Here is a 21751-nt window from a genome sequence, read left to right as displayed (position 1 = left end):
AAAATAGTGTGGTACAGAAAAAATAAAAAAAAACATTTGTAAGAAAAAGACTGGACAACCCATCCAAAACCACCCCCCACCCTGTATACCCACCCGAACTTAGGCATACTTAAACCCAAAACTAAACGACACTAAAACCCACAGGATACAACTACTCGATCCTTATAGGCGTAAAAGGCACTGGAATAAAAATAACCACCAATGCAACGGAACTCTCCGGCCATATTTTGACCGAAATATCAACATAAACAACAAAAGAAAAAGAAAAACCCTACCAGGAAAAAAAAAAATATATACCCAGTAAGGGGAGCGGGACATAGAACAATATCCAACCAATATCACAACATAAATATTATTATAGAAATATAAATATTGGAATATCAGGAAAAGGCCTATTTAATGTCGTAATGACACTAGCAATTTCTGGCCATAAACAAATATAATCAGCAAATACAATCAGTACAGTCATTCCGGTGCCATTTGCCTGTTCCCAGGAGATCTCTGGTCCAGCCACGCCGCAGCCTCCCGTGGTGTAGAGAAAAATTTTGACTCTCCATCCGCAACCACTCGCAGCTTAGATGGAAAAATCATAGCGTACTGAAGATTTAAATCCCGGAGACGACGCTTTATTGGAAGGAATTTAGCTCTGTCTTTTTGGACATCCATTGCGAAATCAGGAAACATAGAAATTTTTACACCGTTGCGTTCCAGTGGCCCTTTAACTCGAGCCAATCGAAGCACAGTATCACGATCCTGGTAATGAAGAAATTTGGCTATAAATGTGCGCGGTGGAGCGCCAGGGGACGGGTAGGGATCTGATGCGCTCTCTCCACAGCAAATTGGTTAGTAAATGAGTCTCTGCCATATGTATCCCCCAACCACTTCTCAAGGAATGTTTCAGGTGAAGACCCCTCCTCTCTTTCCGGGAGACCAACGAACCGCACGTTATTGCGGCGCATTCTGCCCTCCATATCGGAAATTTTATGCTGCATTGCGGACATTTGGGATGTCAGGGAGGCCACCTGAGCCTGTAGTGGGGTCTGGGAATCTTCCAGATTAGGTAGACGTGTTTCTGCCTCCCCGACTCTTTCGCGGACCTGCTGGAGACCTCGATGAAGAGAAGATATATCGGATTGAACTTTCTCAATCTTATCTGCCAATTTAGTCTCGCAGGAGGTAACTGCTTCCAGCACTTGTTGCAGCGTAACTTCTGGTGATGAATCTGACCCAGATGCAGCAGGGGGAGGTGGGGTCACAGACTTGGATGTACCCTGGGGATCACAACACACTGGGGGCACAGGAGTAGAGGAACGGGCAAAGTGTTCCAGTTTTGCAGCAGCAGCGGCATGACCTGTTTTCCCCATAGTATTAATATAATGTAGGAGAATAATGTAGGAGACTAGTTATAATATATAAATGCACAGGTAGTGACACAGCAGCAGCAACAGGCAGAGATTCCTCCAAACTTAGAAATCACTTACAAGGAAAGAAGTGTTGCTGAGTCCCACAGTTGCAGAGCTGACAGTTCTTCACACAGAGCAGGGAGAAATAGTGATGTCTGGCAGAACTCTGGCAGTATCAGACCCAGAGATAACCTCCCTGACCCTGATTCTAAACACAAGCCAGGCAGGAGAAGCAGGCCAGAAGCTCCCAGCAAAGCCCCCCTGTCAGGCACAGACAGGCTGCATAATACAGAAGCCAACAGGACAGGAGAGGCCTGGGTGCAGCTCTGGAGTCACAGATAGGCAGGCCCAGGGAATGCAATGGAGGCCCTCAAGAGCCACTCTCCTCACTCCACACAGCTCCAACCAAGTCAGCAGGTTCCTGGCAAGGTATGTGAGAGACAGCAGGGTAGTAACGTTGATATAGGGGTCTCAGGAGGGTTAAGCAGGATTATCAGCCGGAGAGCTCAGAGTCCCTGTGTCCTACACTATTGCTGCCGTGGCCACGCCCCATTTCACCTGGTTTTAATGAGCCACAGAACCTGTGTAATCCATGAGTGTCCCAGTTTAAAGTGATGATATGGTAAGCCTACTTTTCTTCTTCAGGGTCCATAGGGTATCCACAGGATACCTTGGGGTATAGGTGTGACGTCAGTCGCAGGGCACCAAAGAGTTAAGCTTTCAGCCTCCCAGGATGCACTAGGTCCCCCTCCTATACCCCGCCCCCGGGCCAAGGCACCTCAGTTTAGTTTGGTGCCCGGCCGGCGTCGGGTGCACCTGTCGGAGTGGGGGCTAGAAGAGCCCCTGACGCTTTCTTCAGTGCAGCTGTGTACCAGAACGCCGGTACCGATCCGGGGATGCTGGTGAGCATCTGGGGTCACAGCTAGCGGTGACCCCAGATGTTCCGGACCATGGCCGGATCCAAGGGGGACAAAGGTAAGCAGCGGGGTCCCACGGTGGGTCCCCGCTGGTCACATGGTCCTAAGTCCCCAGGCAGGGGGCTCCCTGGGGACTGGCTGCAGCGTGGAGCCAGGTACTGAACCTGCGCTTTCCACTACCCCCTGGGACAGCGGACCGCAGCAGAGCGGTAGCGCTGCGGCGTCCCAGGGGTTAAATGCATGTCAGGGGAGCGCGCCTTCCCTGTCTCACAGCCGGCGCCTCCCCCGCTGCACACAGCCCCCTCTGCACTGTGCTGACTGGCCCTGTGTCAGCGCTCCTCCCCCAGGCCAGCTTCTCTCTGCTCCTCGGCGGCCATCTTCTCTGCAACGCATGGTGAACGCTGCTGGAAGTCTGGAAGGAAGCATCGTGGTCTGGGTCCCCCCGCATACCTCTCCTCCGCTGTGGCTCAGGTCTGTGTATGCAGCGCTGTGTCCTACCAGGCCCTGTGTCTGTGTAGTTGAGTGATCAGCGCTGTTAGTGCAGGAATTGTTATTTCTCTGCATTGTATGTGACTGTGCTAGCGCTGCCTGTAACTTTTCTTCTCTAAACTGTCAGCTTTATTACTGTCCCTGTTCTTTCTGCTAAAGCCCTTGCGGTGCGGTGCTGCAGGGTGGTCTCTCGCCTATTTAATACTTAATTGGTGAGAGAGGTCACATACGTGGTGCCATCATGTCTGAAAGTGATTTTCCCCTCCGGCTACAGTGTACCACGTGCAAAGTACCGTTAGCGGAGGGGGAGGGTAGCGCGGAGGGCCTTTGCCGGCAGTGTTTGTCCATGGCGCGGCCTATTACGGTTACAGCACCGGTACAGGAGCCGCCCTGGGCTTGTTTCGCTCAGGCGTTAACAGCTTTAGTGGGCCAGTTAGCTCCGCAGCCCGCGTTTACTCCGATGGGTTTGTCCCAGCAGTCTGTGGTGTCGTCACCCATGCAGGGGTTCCCACGACAATTGGTGGTACCCCACAGTCTCCCTATTTCCCCGCTCCCGGGTTCTCAGGAGCCAGCGTGGGTTAACTCCCTGACGAGTTCTGTACAGCACTTGTCGGATGTGTTGCAAGGGGAGTCTGTGATGCGGTCTCATAAAAGGCCGGTGGCGTCTCTGTCCGCTCCTTATGAGGATGACGAAGGGACGTCTGATGATGGGGAGATTCTGGATCCTTACGATCAGGAACCTCTCCATACTAAGGACGCTGATGCTAAGTCCAAAGTATATATTCCTGGACTTATTCGGGCGGTCCGCACAGCCTTGGTGATTGAGGACGAAGTTCCCCCAGCGGCTAAATCTAAGTATGCCTTTTTCAAAGATGTGAAGGGCGATGCCACAGTCTTTCCTCTTTCGGGTCAGTTGGTGGACCATTTAGAGGAGGCGTGGAAACAACCTGGCAAAAGATACCAGCCGCAGAGACGCCTGACGGTGGCTTATCCGTTCGCGGATAATTATTTTGCTAAGTGGGAATCCCCTCCACAGGTGGATTCTCACGTGACCCGTCTTGTCCGTAGTGCCACATTGCCGATGCCATCCATGTCCTCCCTTAAGGATGCTACGGACCGCAAGGTAGAAATCTGCCTGAAGTCCGCTTATTCCCTTGCAGGGGGGGCAGCACGGCCGGCTATGGCCATTTGCTGGGTTGCCAGAGCGATGGAGCGCTGGGCGGATTTATTAGTGGCTTCTTTTGAATCCGACTGTCCGGCCGAACAGGCGGAGTTGATTGGCAATCTCCGTGATTTGGCCACCTACATCAACGAGGCGGCTCTAGACATTAGTACTCTGGTGTCTAGAATTTCTTCAGCAGCGGTAGCTGCTCGTCGCACCTTGTGGCTGCGATCCTGGAAGGCGGACGCAGATTCCAAGAAAGGTCTGGAAGCGTTGCCGTTTACCGGAGAAGTTCTCTTCGGTCCGGATCTGGATAAGATTGTGGCCACGCTGGCGGCAGCCAAATCTGCTTGTCTTCCGTCGGCCGCTGCTCCTTCTGGTTCTGGACCATCGTCCTTTCGGTCATCTAGGGCCCAGGGCAGGCCCAAACCACAGTCGTTTCCTCGACAGGCTCGCCCTAAGAAATCGGTCAAGCCCCGGAAACAGGCATGGAGTACCAGACGTCCGGCCCCCAAGCCAGATGACAAGCCTGCGGCCTGACGGTCCGGGTCTCCCCTTGGGGGATCCCAGGGTGGGAGGCCGCCTGCTGCAGTTCTCCCGGTGTTGGTCGTTCACTACGACAGACACTTGGGTTCTGGAGGTGGTCTCCCACGGGTACGCCCTCTCCTTCCGGCACAGACCCCCGGCTCGATTCTTCACCACGGGTCTACCATCAGACCGGAACAAGCTACAGAGCTGCGGAAGGTATTGCACACTATGCTCCAGGCTGGAGTTATAGTGTCTGTTCCATTCTCCCAGAGGGGCCAGGGTTTCTATTCAAATCTATTTTTGGTACAGAAACCCAATGGGTCATATCGTCCGATTCTCAACCTCAAAGCACTCAACAAGTCTTTGCGGGTCCCGAAGTTTCGGATTGAGACCCTACGGTCCATCATTCTGGCGCTGGAACCTGGGGACTACATGGTGTCATTGGACATACAGGACGCTTACCTGCATGTCCCTATTCTTTTGCGCCATCAAGAGTTCCTTCGGTTTGCAATCCGCAGCGACCACTTCCAGTTTCGGACGTTACCTTTTGGCCTGGTGACAGCACCACGTGTTTTCACCAAGGTGATGGCGGTCATGGCGGCTTCTCTGCGGCTGCAGGGAGTCCGCATGTTGCCGTACTTGGACGACCTGTTATTGGTGGCAGGATCTCCAGAGCTCCTGTTACGCCACTTGGACCTGACCATTGCACTGCTGCAACGGCACGGCTGGCTAATCAACTGGCAGAAGTCCACTCTAATCCCGTCTCGGAGGATTCTGCATCTTGGAGCCTTATTGGACTCGGGACAGCAAAGGATCTTCGTGACAGAGGACAAGATCTCTGCTTTACAGTCAAGGGTGCGCAGTTGTCTGCACAGCCGCCGGGTGTCCTTACACTCGGCGATGAGGTTACTGGGCTCCATGGTGTCGGTGTTCGACATGGTGGAATACGCCCAGTTTCACTCCAGACCTCTGCAGCACCTGATCCTGTCCAAGTGGAACGGGCTGCCTCAGTCTCTGAAGTTCCGGACGATTGTGCTCACCCCGGAGGTTCGCCTGTCCCTTGCGTGGTGGTTAAAGATGACCCACCTCAACAAGGGACGTCCGTTCTGGGTTCCAAATTGGGTCCTGTTGACAACGGACGCCAGTCTTCAGGGCTGGGGAGCAGTTTCGGGTCCACACTTGTTCCAGGGCAGGTGGACGCCGACAGAAGCAGAGCTTCCAATAAATATCTTGGAACTCCGTGCGGTCTTCAATGCTCTCCTGCAGGCACAGCGGTTTCTCCAGGGTCACCCGGTGCAGGTCCAGTCGGACAACGCTACCACCGTGGCCTACATAAACAGGCAAGGAGGAACTCGCAGTCGGGCAGCTCTCGTAGAGGCGGAGCGCAATCTTCCGGCCATATCAGCGGTCCTCATCCCGGGAGTGCTAAATTGGGAGGCGGACTTTCTAAGTCGCCAGGACGTTCATCCAGGGGAATGGTCCCTGCACCCGGACGTTTTTCAACTACTGGTGGACAGGTGGGGTCTTCCAGAAATCTACCTCATGGCGTCCCGGCACAACAACAAGTTGCCGGTGTACGGGTCTCGCACAAGAGACGAAGGGGCGTCTCTGGTGGATGCTCTGTCCGTCCGGTGGACGTTCAGGTTCGCATACCTGTTCCCTCCGGTCTCCCTTCTTCCACGGGTAATCCGGAAATTCAAACAGGAAGGAGGGACGCTCCTGTTGATAGCTCCCGCGTGGCCCAGACGGCACTGGTTCTCAGACCTTCAGGGTCTGTCCGTGGACAGTCCTCTGCGGTTGCCGCTACGACCGGACCTTCTGTCTCAGGGTCCTTGAATTCACCCGGACCTGACTCGGCTGTCTTTGGCGGCGTGGCTGTTGAGACGGCCATGCTGAGGTCCCGGGGGTTTTCCAGCTCTGTGGTGCGTACCATGTTACGAGCTCGGAAACCGTCTTCCGCGAGGATATACCATCGCGTGTGGCATACGTTCTTCCAGTGGTGTCGACCGAGAGGTTATGCACCGCGGGAGTTTCGTCTGTCTCGGATTCTCGCCTTCCTGCAAGCGGGACTAGATCATGGGCTTCGCCTTGCTTCTTTGAAGGTACAGGTTTCGGCCCTATCTGTCTGGTTTCACCGTAGGATTGCTACAATCCCGGATGTGCGCACCTTTATGCAAGGTGTTCTCCGTATTCAGCCGCCCTTTGTTCCACCTGTGGCGCCTTGGGATTTGGCTGTGGTCCTGAGGGCTCTCCAAGGACCGCCGTTTGAACCACTGGGCTCAGTGGATATTAAATGGCTAACAGCTAAGACTGTTTTCCTTCTGGCCATTGCTTCGGCCAGACGTGTTTCTGAGTTAGGGGCTCTTTCTTGTAGACCCCCTTTCTTGGTTTTTCATGGGAACAGGGCAGTGCTCCGCACTCGGCCCGAGTTTCTTCCCAAAGTTGTTTCCCAGTTTCATGTTAACGAGGAAATAGTTGTTCCGGCCTTTAACTCACCGGGTCTTTCCGTGGGTGAGGCCTCTTTGGATGTTGTGCGGGCCTTAAGGACTTATGTTGACCGCACTTCTTCGTTTAGGAAGTCGGACGCTTTGTTTGTCCTCTATGGCTTCCGTAAAAAGGGTTGGCCTGCTTCAAAGCAAACTTTGGCAGCCTGGATCCGTATGGCTATTTCTGAAGCTTATCTTCATGAAGGCCTACCGGTCCCTCCTTCTCTGAAGGCTCATTCCACTAGGTCTGTGGGTCCTTCGTGGGCAGCTCGACGTGGTGCCTCAGCAGTTCAGATCTGCAAGGCTGCTACGTGGTCTTCTGTCCATACCTTCGTGAGGTATTACAGGTTTGACACCTTCGCCTCTCAGGATGCTTCCTTCGGGCGTCGGATTCTCCTTTCTGCACAGGAGCGTCCCCACCCTTAAAGGATACTGCTTTGGGACATCCCCAAGGTATCCTGTGGATACCCTATGGACCCTGAAGTAGAAAATATGAGATATGGTAAGAACTTACCCTTGTTATCTCTATTTCTACGAAGTCCATAGGGTTCCACAGGACTCCCGCCCTGTCGCACCTGTGCTGCAGATGGGCTTTTCTCTGGTCACCGGTTTTCCGTCTCCCTCTGGTGAGAATGTGATTCTTGTATGTGTCCAGATCTTTGTTCTCTCTCTTCCTTCTCCTCCTCCGGCCTATGGCTTGGTAACTAACTGAGGTGCCTTGGCCCGGGGGCGGGGTATAGGAGGGGGACCTAGTGCATCCTGGGAGGCTGAAAGCTTAACTCTTTGGTGCCCTGCGACTGACGTCACACCTATACCCCAAGGTATCCTGTGGAACCCTATGGACTTCGTAGAAATATAGATAACAAGGGTAAGTTCTTACCATATCTCATATTATTCACTATGGGTTTTGTGAACAGACAAGTCATATTACCTGAAAGATCATGGAGGCATTAAAACATGCATTTAAGAGGCTTGTGGGGATATCTGATGCTGTTGGGGGTATCAGATCTGCATTTTAGGGGCATGTGGGGAGGTCTGAGGCATATGGGGAGCTCTAAAGCATAAATTATGATGGGACCCAGAAATGGTCAGGTAGGACCCCATTTTTTTGAAGTGGTGGGTCCCTGGGACCCACAAATTTTGTCACTCACTGCGATCACTGCCTCTCCTTATATAATATAACCAAGTGTTCTACTGACCCCACCCCTGGTGACTACACTGCCTGCTGACCTCGCCCCCCCGGTGACTACACTGCCTGCTGACCTCGCCCCCCCGGTGACAACCCTGACTGCTGACCCCGCCCCCCCCGGTGACTACACTGCCTGCTGACCCCGCCCCCAGTGACTACACTGCCTGCTGATCTCTACTGTATATTATCTGCTACTCTAAGGTCACGTCACACAGTTCTGCCTCTGTATATGTATTCCATTCTCTTATTGCCTCTAAATCACTAAAACAATGAATTGCACATTTATACCCATCTCAGTCCGGCTCTATCCTGTCAGTTCCTCAGTGCAGTATGGTCATTACCATGTGTAATGCTTGTTACTTAACCCATAACCCCCAGATACCAGAGGGACTCCGCAATGTATCATCTGTACAGCAGCTGTGTGGTTCTGATATTATTATACACTGATATTCTGTATGGTCTCTGTTCTGTAACTCAGGATTCATTACATTGTGATATTTACTATTCTAGGGGAAAGACCTAATTATTGTTAAACTAGAAGATATAAAAGAGGAAGAGGAGACGTATGTGATGGGGGATCATCAGTGTAAGGAGGAGGAAATCCCTACAGATATCAGCACAGGTGAGTAATAATCACTAAGTACAATGGTGTACCCAATTTAAGTATCTACTGGTTCACAGATTTCACATTCTCCAGCTGACCTTGTTTGTTTAAACCTTATCCACCCCCAAATTGATTATTTAAAGACTAAATCTCATATTTGGCGGAAACTCCCTCTTTTAGTCACTGGCCATGTAATTTTATAAAGATGATTATTCAACTAATATATATATAATTTTACAGGTTGAGTCTCCCATATCCAAATATTCCGAAATACGGAATATTCCGAAATACGGAATATTTTTAGCCTGAGATAGTGAAACTTTTGATGGTTCAATGTACACAAACTTTATTAAGGCACACAATTATTAAAAATAAAGTATAAAATGACCTGTGTATAAGGTGTACATGAAACATAAATGAATTTCATGTATATACACAAACTTTGTTTGAGCCACAAATTTATTGAAAATATAGTACAAAATTACCTTCAGGCTGTGTGTATAAGGTGTATATGATTCATAAATGCATTCTGTGTTTAGATTTGGGCCCTATTCCTAAAACATTTCAATATGGTATGCAATTATTCCAAACTACGGAATATTCCGATATCCAAAATACCCTTGGTCCCAAGCATTTTGGATATGAGAGACTCAACTAGTGACATTTCCTCCTTTTGTCTGGGGAAATAAAAGACTACGTATAGCTTATAAGACTCTCTTTGTCGGCCTGTAGTGGAGAGTGGCCTAGCAGTGCCTGTTCTGTATCTCTATTGCATCGATACCCAACTGACCCTTGGCTCTCCTAACAAAAGCGGGAGTCAAAAAACGTGGCTTGCGGGGGGGAAAAAATTGGGGGAAGCTGTGATTGATTCCTGTTCTCTGCTTTGGGGTAACTTAGCCTTCTCAGAACTTCAGGGGCTGACGGGCAGCTCGGCTTAGCGGTCGTATGGGGTGGTTGCTATTGGTCAGTTATATCAGGATGGGGTTCTTCATTCATTTGCGTATTTGTCTATACATATGGTGTCCCAACCCATTTCTTTTATAGATACCTTCAACTTCGACATGCTTTCTGTGCATAATGGAGGGGGGTGGTTCCTGGGTTTTCTGAGGCTCCAGTTCATTTGCTGGTTCTTAATTTACCTTCTAGAAGATCTGTCTCCATATCCTGTTCCTCACTTTTATCCCCTAGAAGTGCAGAGGGATTGACTAATCTTAGATCTCACTGGGATCACAATCTGGGAACTTTGTCTGATGTTTGGAAGGTTCTTGTAGGTTCTCCTCGGGATGCCACTGTTTATGCCAGATTCAGCAGATACAATAGTACATATTCTGTTGGACTCCACTTATGCTTGTTAAATTTGGTGGCTCTACTGTGGATATCTACCCTAAGTGTACTGCTCCTCCTGCTGGTTTCTGGCATCTCCCTTGGTCCTGTCTTCGAGTAGCTCTGTTTTGGACTAGAGTGGTTAATTGCGTGCGGAACTCTGGTATCCATGTTCTTTTATTGAACCCACGTATCTGTGTATTTGGTCTGGATTTGGATGAGGCTCTTTCTATCCCTCTTTGATTATATGTTAATAACCTTCTAACATTAGCTTGGGTGTGTATTGGCCGTAAGTGGATGGCCTCTGATCCTCCTACCTTCCCATCATGGATGGCGCTAGTTAACCTGACATCTCTCATGAATGATGAATGTATCAGAGGCGAAACTGTCCAGGTAAATTTGATCAAGTCTGGTCCTTGTGTCCTTCCAGACCGTTAATAATTTAGAGGTTTTTTTTGTTTTGTTTTTTTTGTATTTATTTTTGTGCCTCTGCCGGCCAATATGCACTTCTTTCACAGAATTGGTATTGTATTTGTTAATTTTGTGTAATTGTTTTTTCAAAATGTCCTGCATTTTACTTTGCAAATTAAGTATTGGATTCACTGTTAGAACATGAATGAATCTACTAATATGTCGATTTTTCTTATTTTGTTGTGGCATAATGCTCGTATTTCTTCTTCAGGGTCCATAGGCTCCACAGGGAGACCTTGGGGCGTAGGTGATGGCATGGATATCCGGGCACCACGCAGTTAATTTTTCTCTCCCAGGATGCTCCAGGCCACTCTTCCTATACTCCACCCCCGAGCCAGAGACACCTCAGTTTCGTTTGGTGCCCAGCCGGAGTTGGGTCACTGTAACGCAGTGGGGGCTATTTTACAGCCCCAGAAGAAATAACTTAGAGCAGGCAGCGCCGGACTGTCCATCGGACGTCCGCACTGCCGCTCCGTCACCCCGCCGGGCCGTGGCCCCAGTACTGATCTGGGGATGGCGGTGGGACCCGAGGTCTGTGCTAGCCACACCTCGCGGGGCTCCCTGACTGCAGCCGGATCTACGGGGAGCAGGAAGGCGGGGGAATCCTTTCCCCCGGGTCTCAGGGGACAGACAGGGGATGACGGCAAGTGGAGCCAGGCCACCAGTACCCCTGCACTTCCACTAGACCACCAGGGACCTTATGCTGCGCAGGAACCAGCGTCCCAAGGGTTACGTGCCAGCCAGGGGAGGCGGCTTTCCCTGTTTATAGCGGCTCCTCCCCTTAGCTCAGTGCGCCTTCCACGTAGGTCTGGCTTGTCTGCAGCAATACTCCTCCCATGGGCACGCCCACTCTGAGGTCTCTGGCGGCCATTTTCTCTATCTGGCTTGTCGCAGCTCTTTCAGGACGTCGCGGAGCCCGGTCCCCCTACATACCTCTCCTCATGGTCAGCGTATGTAGCTCTATATCCTACCAGACACTGAGTCTGTGTAGTTGATCTATAGTGCCAGTGTGCAGGTGTTTTTTGAATTGTATGTGACTTGTGCTAGCGCTGTCTGTATCTCTTTTTTTCGTTACTGTCAAGTATATTACTATACCTTTCCTCATTTCTCCTGCCCTTACAGTACTAGGTGTTGTCAGGGTAGTTATATTACCTCACATTTATAAGAAATATATTTGTGTGGTTGGTCACATACCAAGTACTTTTACAGCCATTATGTCTGACAATCAGGATGATATGCTTACTACTTCGCCCACTCTGCTGTCATGTAAGAGTTGTGCTGCAGGTTTGGGCGAGGGAGACATGGGGGCATATTCAATTGGGTGCGAGATTTGCAAAGATCCCGCACCTGCGATTTATTTCCTGCAGGTGCGGGATTTTTGCTATTCAATTTGATGCAAGTTTTTTTTTTTTGTTTGAGGTCCGGGAAGTTTTTTTTTTTCACGCACCTTTTTTTTACAAAAATCATTAATTTAAGGAAAAATCACCCCCCCCTTAGGACTAATTAAGCAATTGGAAGTTTCCAATTAGCTTAATTAGTCCTTAATTACTTACTGTCTTCATCCAGCGTTGGGAGGCCACTGGGAGCCGCGGAGACCCCCAGCCAGGTAAGTGCAGATTTTTATTTTTTCTCTTAATTACGCAGTGCAGGGTTTTCAGCTCTGAGAACCCTGCAACCACTTTTTTTTTTTTTACATTGGATGCCATGGGTTTCGGGAGCGTGCATACCCCCGGTATTTGGGGCACGAGGTATTTTACCTCGCTCCCAATTGAATATGCCCCATTGAATATGCCCCATGGATTATGTGTCAAGTGTTATAGTCCTCCAGGCCCCTCTGTTGTCAGTGCCGCTGCAAGAACCCCCTTGGGTTCATTTGCTCTGGCACTCACGTCCATGGCAGGACGTTGGGCGGTACCCACTGCTTTTCCCCTATGGGTTTCCCACAGCAGTCGGTTTTTCCCTCACAGGGACTGCCTCAACAGGTTGCTACAGTGCAGGCATCATCTGTACCTCCACCGTGGATGGATGCTCTGTCTACCACAGCTCAGAACCTGGCGGCCACCTCAACTGCCCTACAGGCTATGTTGCAGGGTAATAATTCCTCTAGACCTGCTAAACGTCGTATGACATAGTCCCCTTCCACGTTATATGACTATGACACTGATGATGGAGAAATTGTTGATGTCTCTGACTCAGAATTCTCTTAGGAAGTGGAGTTTAGGTCAAAGATCAGTATTCAAGCTCTAATTAGGTTGGTGCGTGTAGCCTTATTTATAGAGGAGGACGAACCACCAGCTCCTCGGTTCAATAATGCTTTATTCAAGGATATAAAGGTTTCTTCTGCGGAGTTTCCTTTATCCGATCAGCTAGTGGATCATATGGAGGTAGCTTGGCGTTCACCTGGAAAGAGATACCAGCCTCAAAGACGACTGGCCTTCTGTTACCCCTTTCCTGAGGAACACTGTTCCAAATGGGAGACACCCCCTGCGGTGGATTCTCATGTTACACGCTTAATCAAAAGTGCTATTCTGCCTATTTTGTCCATATCTTCCCTAAATTATGCTATGGATAGGAAGGTAGAGGTTTGCCTGAAATCTATGTGTACTCTTTCATGAGCACCCGCTAGGCCGGCCATGGCAATCTCATGGGTGGCCAGGGCCATGGAATTTTTGGCAGACTCCCTGGAGGAATCCCTTTCTACGGATGTTCCTGGAGATCAGGTAACTCTTGTAGGTAACCTCCGTGATGCAGCTTCATATATTAATGAGGCTGCTTTGGATGTCAGCCTCTTGACTTCCCGGATTTCGCCTGCTGCGGTGTCAGCTCGCTGTTCCTTGTGGCTGCGCTCCTGGAGAGCGGAAGCTGATTCTAAGAAGGGTTTGGAAGCTCTTCCTTATAATGGAAAAATCTTGTTTTGGCCTGATTTAGACAATATTGTTGACACATTGGCAGCGGCAAAGTCTGCGTGTCTGCCTTTAGGGGCTCGGGCGTCATCCTTTCGGTCCCATCAGCCCCAAGGAAAGCCTAGACAGTCAACAAAAAGGCTATCAGACCCAGGAAACAGGCATGGAGCGCTCGACGTCCGGCTTCCAAGTCTGAGGGTAAGCCCTCAGCCTGACGGGGCGGGCCTCCCCCTGGGGGATCCCAGGGTGGGTGGCCGACTTCTTCAATTCACCCAGTACTGGTGTCAAACCACCACGGAGACTTGGGTAAGAGAAGTGGTCTCTCAAGGGTACGCCCTTTCATTTCGCAGAAGACCTCCCCACCAGTTTTTCTGCACAGGCCCTCCTTCAGACAAGGAAAAGGCCTTACGGATCCAGAAAGCCATACAATCCTTGCTCCAAGCAGGAGTCATAGTGCCCGTCCCGTTGCCTCAACGAGGGATGGGTTATTACTCCACTCTATTTCTGGTTCAGAAGCCGAACAGCTCTCATCGGCTTATCCTCAATCTCAAGTCCCTGAACAAGTTCCTCCGGGTACCTCGGTCCAGGATGGAAACCCTACGCTCCATCATACTGGCTATGGAACCTGGGGATTTTATGGTATCACTGGATATTCAGGATGCATACCTGCATGTACCAATTACACCCTCTCACAAGAGTTATCTCCGATTTGCTATACAACCACAGCATTTCCAGTTTCGGGCTCTGCCTTTTGGCCTATATACTGCACCTCGGGTGTTTACCAAGGTTATGGCTATCATGGCGGGGACAGGGTGTCTGACTGCTACCATACCTGGATGACCTCCTGTTGTTACCAGGGTCTCCAGAAGTACTCCACCAACATCTGCAGCTTACAATTTCTGTTCTACAGACTCATGGGTGGTTAATCAAATGGAAGAAGTCATCACTGATTCCACCACAAAGGATGCTCCATCTGGGAGCACTTTTGGATTTCCAGCAGCAGAGGATTTTTCTGACAACAGAAAAGATCTCCAATTTGCAGACGCGAGTACGCAGATGCCTCCACAGTCGCCGGGTGTCAATCCACTCAGCGATGCAGGTTCTGGGATCCATGGTGTCGACATTCGACATGGTGGAGTATGCCCAGTTCCATTCCAGGCCTCTGCAGAAACTGATCCCTCAAGAAGGCAAGGAGGATTCCGCACAGAGCCAAAATCAACTAAGTATTAATTATTATTGACCAACCATTTTGCATAACTGAATATCCCACATTAAATAGTGTTGGAGGTGCTCCCACAGCCTAAATTCAGATAGAGCAGCAAGTAAGAAAAAACGTAAGGCTATTGGTTGTGCCCCAACAAATAGCCTTATGTTTTTTCTTACTTGCTGCTCTAGCTGAAACTGATCCCTCTCCAGGTGGAACGGGTTACCCCATCGGATAAAAGCACAGACAATGGTGCTATCTCCGGAAGTATGTCTATCCCTATCCTGGTGGTTGAAGACAGATCACCTCACCAAAGTGCGCCCCTTTTGGATTTCAGACTGTATAATTCTGACGATGGATGCCAGTCTCAGGGGTTGGGGCGCAGTGACAGGTCCACACTCTTTTCAGGGTCGTTGGCCAGAGGAATCTGCCCTGCCAATCAACCTATTGGAGCTTCGAGCGATCTTCAGGGCCCTCCAGCTAGCCAGACTCATACTTCACGGGAAACCCGTGCAGATTCAGTCAGACAACGCCACGACTGTGGCTTACATCAACCTTCAAGGAGGAACTCATCAGGCGGCAATGACAGAGGTGTCACGCATTCTGACATGGGCGGAAGGCCATCTCCTAGCCATATAGGCAGTGTTCATTCCGGGAGTTCTCAATTGGGAAGCGGACTTCCTCAGCCGTCATGACGTGCATCCAGAGGAATGGTCTCTTCACCAAGAGGTGTTTCAACTACTAGTGGACAAGTGAGGCCTTCCAGAAGTGGACCTCATGGCCTCCAGACTCAATCACAAGCTGCCAAGATACAGGTCCAGGACAACTGATGCCAGGGCACTTCTGGTCGACACTCTGTCAGCAAGCGGACCTTCCAGTTTGTGTACCTGATCCCTCCAGCCTCCCTTCTTCCTCGGGTCATTCGGAAGTTCAAAGAGGGAGGAATGGTCCTGCTGGTGGCTCCAGCGTGGCCCAGACGGCATTGGTACTCAGATATTCAGAGTCTCTTCATTGATACTCCGTTGCTGTTGCCTCAACGTCCGGACCTGTTGTCTCAAGATCCTTGCCTTTACCCGGACCTAGGTCGTCTGTCTTTGATAGCGTGGCTCTTGAGACTTCCCTCTTAAGGTCCAAAGGTTTCTTCAGCTCTGTGGTCAGTACCATGCTTAGAGCACGTATACCAGCCTCTGCTCGAATATATCAGAGTGTGGCATACCTATTTTCAGTGGTGTCGTCCCAGAGGTTATGACCCTCTGGTATTTAGGATACCTAGGATTTTGGCTTTCCTTCAAACGGGTTTGGATCTTGGTCTCCACTTAAAGACGAAACATGCACCTTCAGTGAGGCTATCGGTTTGGTTTCAACGTAGGATTGCTCATCTACCGGATATTAGTACTTTCCTACAAGGTGTCCTTTGGATTCAGCCTCCCTTTGTCCTTCCTGTGGCTCCTTTAGGATTTGGCTGTTATCCTTAAGGCTCTCCAGAGCCCTCCCTTTGAACCGCTGGCTTCAGTGGATCTCAAATGGTTGACAGCTAAGACTGTGTTTTTCTTCTGGCCATAGCTTCGGCCAGAAGGGTGTCAGACTTAGGGGCGCTCTCCTGTCGCTCCCTATTTCTGATCTTTCACCAGGACATGGCGGTTCTTCGAACTCTCCCTGGGTTCCTTCCTAAGGTGGTCTCTACTTTCCAGATTAATGAGAAAATTTATTGTTCCGGCCTTTCAATACCCAGACCTCTCAGCAGGTGAGGCCTCAATGGATGTTATACGTGCTCTCAGGATTTATGTGGACCGTTCCAGTTCCCTTCGGAAATCGAACTTCTTGTTTGACCTCTACGGTTTTCACAAGAAGGGATAGCCAGCCAATAAACGGACATTGGCTAGGTGGATTCGTATGACGATATCTGAGGCTTACACTCAAGAGGGCCTTCCTGTTCCGCCTTCTGTTACTGCTCATTCTACTCAGTCTGTGGGTCCCTCATGGGCAGCTTGCCGTATCACCTCGGCTGTTCAGCGGCCACGTGGTCTTCTGTCCGGACTTTTAAGTTTTTATGTCTCTCAGGATGCTTCATTTGGGCGCAGGATTCTCCTGTCAGCTCAGGAGTGTCCCCACCCTTAAAGGACTGCTTTGGGACATCCCCAAGGTCTCCCTGTGGAGCCTATGGACCCTGAAGAAGAAAATGAGAGATATGGTAAGAACTTACCTTTTGTTATCTCTCTTTCTACGAAGTCCATAGGGTCCACAGGGCACCCACTGGACGCTCCTAGCTTCAGATGGGCTTTGCTCTGGTCACCGGTTTTTCCATCTCCTTCTATGTGAGCATGTGATTCCTGTGTGTTCCAGACTTCCTTCTCTCTTTTATCCTCCTTCGGCCTTTGGCTTATTACGAACTAAGGTGCCTCGGGGTCAGGGTATAGGGAGAGTGGCCCGGAGCATCCTGGGAGAGAAAAATTAACTATGTGGTGCCCGGATGTCCAAGCCATCACCTACACCCCAAGGTCTCCCTGTGGACCCTATGGACTTCGAAGAAAGAGAGATAACAAAGGTAAGTTCTTACCATATCTCTCATTTTATCATTATATTTGTAATTTTCTTTTGTTTTTAATTTGACCTATTGCTAAAAGAAATCTAACAAAAATACCTGATTATGTTTTTATTTAATCACTAAGTACAGAGCAGAGTCGCATATATTCCTTGTTCAGTCACTACAGCAATATCTTACACCCTCCTCTGTCAGTACAGAATAATTAGGACAAACATATGCCCAGTGTGGGAGTCAAGATCCATCAGCCCCTATTATACTCCTGCTCTCCCCTCGCATCATGTCACTGTGTGTTACCAGCCCAGATATCTGACCAGTCTCCTCCCCATACTCTCTCTGGTGTATCTCATACATCAGGAGCCATCAGCCCCTATTATACTCCTGCTCTCCCCCTCACATCATATCACTGTGTGTTACCAGCCCAGAGATCTAACCAGTCTCCTCCCCACACTCTCTCTGGTGTATCTTATACAGACCAGAGATCATAGAGATATCACCATAATGATTCAATCACTGATCCATGGGATATCATCTGCTGTGACATTACCTAGATTCCTGCCTGTACACTAAAAGTAATAATATTTGTAAGTGTGGTGCTCATTATTGATTAAATCCCATCTCCACACTCTGCTGTTTCTCATGCATCACAGTTTCAGGGGGCTTCAGTCTCCTCTCAGGGATCTCGTCACAACATCTCAGTGGTCCTGTCACAACCTGTGGGAAGTGACAATAGTATCCTCTGATATAATGACAACATATAACGCTCAATAAGCTTGTACACTAACACTGTAATGCTAAAGGAAAGTTCCAGGTGAGTCCCCTCCTTAGGATCTCATACCCAATCGCAGGATACAATCACAACTCAGCCCATCTTTCCTGTCCTTGGATGCTCTGTCCTTTTGTTACTCATCCACTGATCTGTTTGTGTGTCCTTCTTGGTCCTTCCTTCCCTTTTTGCTGTTGTATATCTGAGTCCTGCTTCTCCGTCCTGTGCCGTCATCAATCAGGCTAGCTCTTTTCCTTTTCTGCTGTTCTCTACTGTGTACTTGCGTTCCATGAGACACAGGCAGCTTTATTTTGTTACCAGTGTGGCGCCCGGTTAGCTCTGTGTAGTGTAGACCCATGATGTTGCCCAAATTTAGCCGGTGTCTGCTCTACTTCTGAGGTTGCATAGTGTGTGTGTGTGTGTGTGCTATGTGGAGAGTATCTGTAGTTGGCTACTTTAGTGCTACAATGTCACCGGCTACTGGGGCTTTCTGTCCTATGATTCTGGCTGAATGTTGGAATTGTAACACAACAAGGCCTGTACTTTGGCCGGAGTTGTCCAACATTTTTAGTAGTAATAGTGTTTAGTATTTTATATTTGTAACAACTGGACATCACAATCTCTCTTACCATAGGGACAGTTTAGGGCAGGGGTCTTCAAACTTGGCCCTCCAGCTGCTGTGGAACTACACATCCCAGCATGCACTGCCACCTTTTTGATATAACAGCATGCTAAAACTATGTGCAGTGCATGCTGGGATGTGTAGTTCCACAGCATCTGGAGGGCCAAGTTTGAAGACCCCTGGTTTAGGGCATTATAACCTACACCCAATATAAGAAGAATAATGTCTATTTCCATACGTTTTCTTTCTTTCCAGCAGACGGACACAAAAGTAGGAATACCTCGGAGGAACATCTCCTTTTATATCCAGATTCTATAATAGAAGATGACATCACAGGACAATCTCCAGGAGAAAATCTGGTTACCCTAAATGTATATCCAGCACATCACAGTGCACATAGATCATCTGACCCCTCTAATCATGAGGAAGGTTCTCCAGATAACTGTAATAATGTCACACAGGGTACAGCTCATACAGGGGATAATGTCTTTCCCTGTCCTGAATGTGGTAAATGCTTTAGACATCAGTCTCTCTTTGTCAGACATCAGAGACGTCACACTGGGGAGAAGATGTTTCCGTGTTCTGAGTGTGGAAAATGTTTTCCATGCCCATCGCAGCTCATTGTACACCAAAGAACTCACAGTGGAGAAAAACCATTTACATGCTCTGAGTGTGGGAAATGTTTTGCTCTTAAATCAACTCTTGTTACACATCAGAGAAGTCACACAGGTGAGAGGCCGTTTTCATGCTGCGAGTGCGGGAAATGTTATACACTTAAATCCACTCTTATTCAGCACCAGAGAATCCACACGGGAGAGAAGCCATTTATATGCTTGAAGTGTGGGAAATGTTTTAGACTTAAATCAAAGCTTGTGAATCACCAGAGAATTCATACGGGTGAGAAGCCATTTTCATGCTCTGAGTGTGGGAAATGCTTTACTCTTAAATCGCATCTTGTTAGACATCTGAAAAATCACACAGGTGAGAGGCCATTTTCATGCAGTGTATGTGGAAAATGTTATATACAGTCATCCGATCTTGTTACACATCAGAGAACTCACACGGGTGAGAAGCCATTTACATGCGCTGACTGTGGAAAATGTTTTACATATAAATCAACTCTTGTTACACATCAGAGATGTCACACAGGAGAGAAGCCATTTCCATGCTCTGACTGTGGGAAATGTTTTACATATAAATCAATTCTTGTTACACATCAAAGAAGTCACACAGGTGAGAAACCATTTCCATGTTTTGAGTGTGGAAAATGTTTTTCACAGAAATCAGATCTTGTTAAACATCAGAGAACTCACACAGGTGAGAGGCCGTTTCCATGCTCTGAGTGTGGGAAATGTTTTACAGAGAAATCGACTCTTGCCAGACATCGGAGAACTCACACGTGTGAGAAGCCGTTTATATGCTCTGTGTGTGGGAAATGTTGTACACTGAATTCAGATCTTGTTAAACATCAGAGAGCTCACACAGGTGACAAACCATTCCAGTGAGATGATAGACGTGGAAAGGGATCTTAGCAATATATTAAATATTGCATAATCAGTTGTTTGTCATTTAGATTAGGTCCTAACATATTATAATAAACCATATTTGGTCATGCTGTAACTGAAGATGTGAAATGGTTCCCCTGATTAGTCTGTAATCTCTGACTTATTCTCTCACAGCGGTTATTCGGAAAGCTAAAAACAAAAGTTTGTCATGTCATGCAGTGTTTTTGTGGAAACGCCCCCATTTACGCTGGTATGCGCACCATATTGTGTACGGTGGTTTGTACACAATGAGGTAGGGTGATGAAATAACCATACAATGCATATATGAGCATTACCTGCAGTTATATTGTCACTGCATAAATAAATATATAATTACCAACCAATTTGGCTTTTGTTTTTCTTAAGAGTATATAAACAGGAAAAAAGTGGGCATCCCACGCTCTTACTACTGTAAGTATGAAGGAAAGCGGGTGTGTGTGGGGGTAGGGCTAGCTGATAAGTGGGCACCCCACTCTCTTGCTTTTATAAGTATGATTGAAATTGGCACCGCGACTTCCACGCTAATGGTTTATGTAAGCAACGGCAGTCACTTTGTTGCATTGTACCTGGACCAGACTATGTTGGAAGAGTGGCCAAGTCATAGAGCTCTGAAGATCGCTTGGAGTTCCATAATGGTGAATGGTAGCCAGCTCTTGGAAGTCGTTTACCAACCCTGGAAGGTTGTTGACAGGTTACTGCCCTCCATCTGCAATAAATTGCGTTGGTGGTGAGGAGGACTCTGTGCGGAATCCCACAGAGGGAGGGGCCCTTGTCCTAGCGGGATATCTGGACCACAAGAGGGAAAGCTGAACTTCCCGGGAGAGGATGATTGTTGGATTACCTGTGTCATGAGCTGCTGGTAGGACCTGTTCTACCTGGACCGGACCTCCATCTGAAGAGGCCAGGAGGGAAACTGGGCATAGTCTGCCATTTCGAAGGTGGAGACAAAGATACACAGATTACCCCTCGCTTACTGAGGCACCTGGATTTGACTAAATCAAGTATCGCTAGCAGCCAACCAGCACTAACACGTGGAGAATGCCTATCTCCACCAATAGGAAAACTGATACAAAAAATTGTGTAGTACTCAGTGGCGCTCAAAAATACTAGAAGTGCATGATTCCAAATGGTGTTAAAAATAATTTAATAGATATATTGAATAATCCACAAATTTAAAATAAAAATAGACAATAATGCACATATCAATTAAAAATGAAAAACATGATAAAACACAATCAAATCCTCCATATAATATAAAAGGGTTACATTGTTTAGCAATAATTGTACTGATACTTTGTAAGAGAGCACAAAATAAACAGAGTAGCAATCTAGGTAGTATCAATCCAGGAGCACACAGATGTACATCTACCTTTTCTTAATTTTTCTTTAAGTGCTGGACACACTTAAAGGCGTATTGTGCTAACATAATCAATTAAGCCTCTGGACTCCGTAAATTAAATGTTGAGATGGTAATATCACGACTGTCAGAAGTAATTATATAGATAAAAGGGTATCCAATGTCCTCACTTATTCTCACTATCCTTGAGACCCAGGTTAGGAGCGTGAAACCAACGGCAAGCGGGAGCTTGTTATGGCGA

The 21751-nt window shown here is 48.5% G+C and overlaps 1 protein-coding gene across 1 annotated transcript in view; it reads left to right on the top strand.

Moving 5' to 3' along the window:
* The window catches only part of LOC148500788 (uncharacterized), a 57395-nt gene that overhangs the window by 9742 nt on the left and 25902 nt on the right, over nucleotides 1-21751 (top strand). Inside the window, 2 exon segments of the mRNA XM_088451414.1 lie at nucleotides 8685-8796; nucleotides 18868-20010. Of these exon segments, the coding sequence (XP_088307540.1) occupies nucleotides 8685-8796; nucleotides 18868-20010 (1255 nt within the window).

The sequence above is a fragment of the Taudactylus pleione genome, unplaced genomic scaffold, assembly GCF_031769625.1.
Source record: "Taudactylus pleione unplaced genomic scaffold, aTauple2 ptg000547l, whole genome shotgun sequence".
NCBI classification, from domain to species: Eukaryota; Metazoa; Chordata; class Amphibia; order Anura; family Myobatrachidae; genus Taudactylus; species Taudactylus pleione.
The sequence above is the reverse complement of the archived record's forward strand: the minus strand, read 5'-3'. Positions and strand labels throughout refer to the sequence as shown.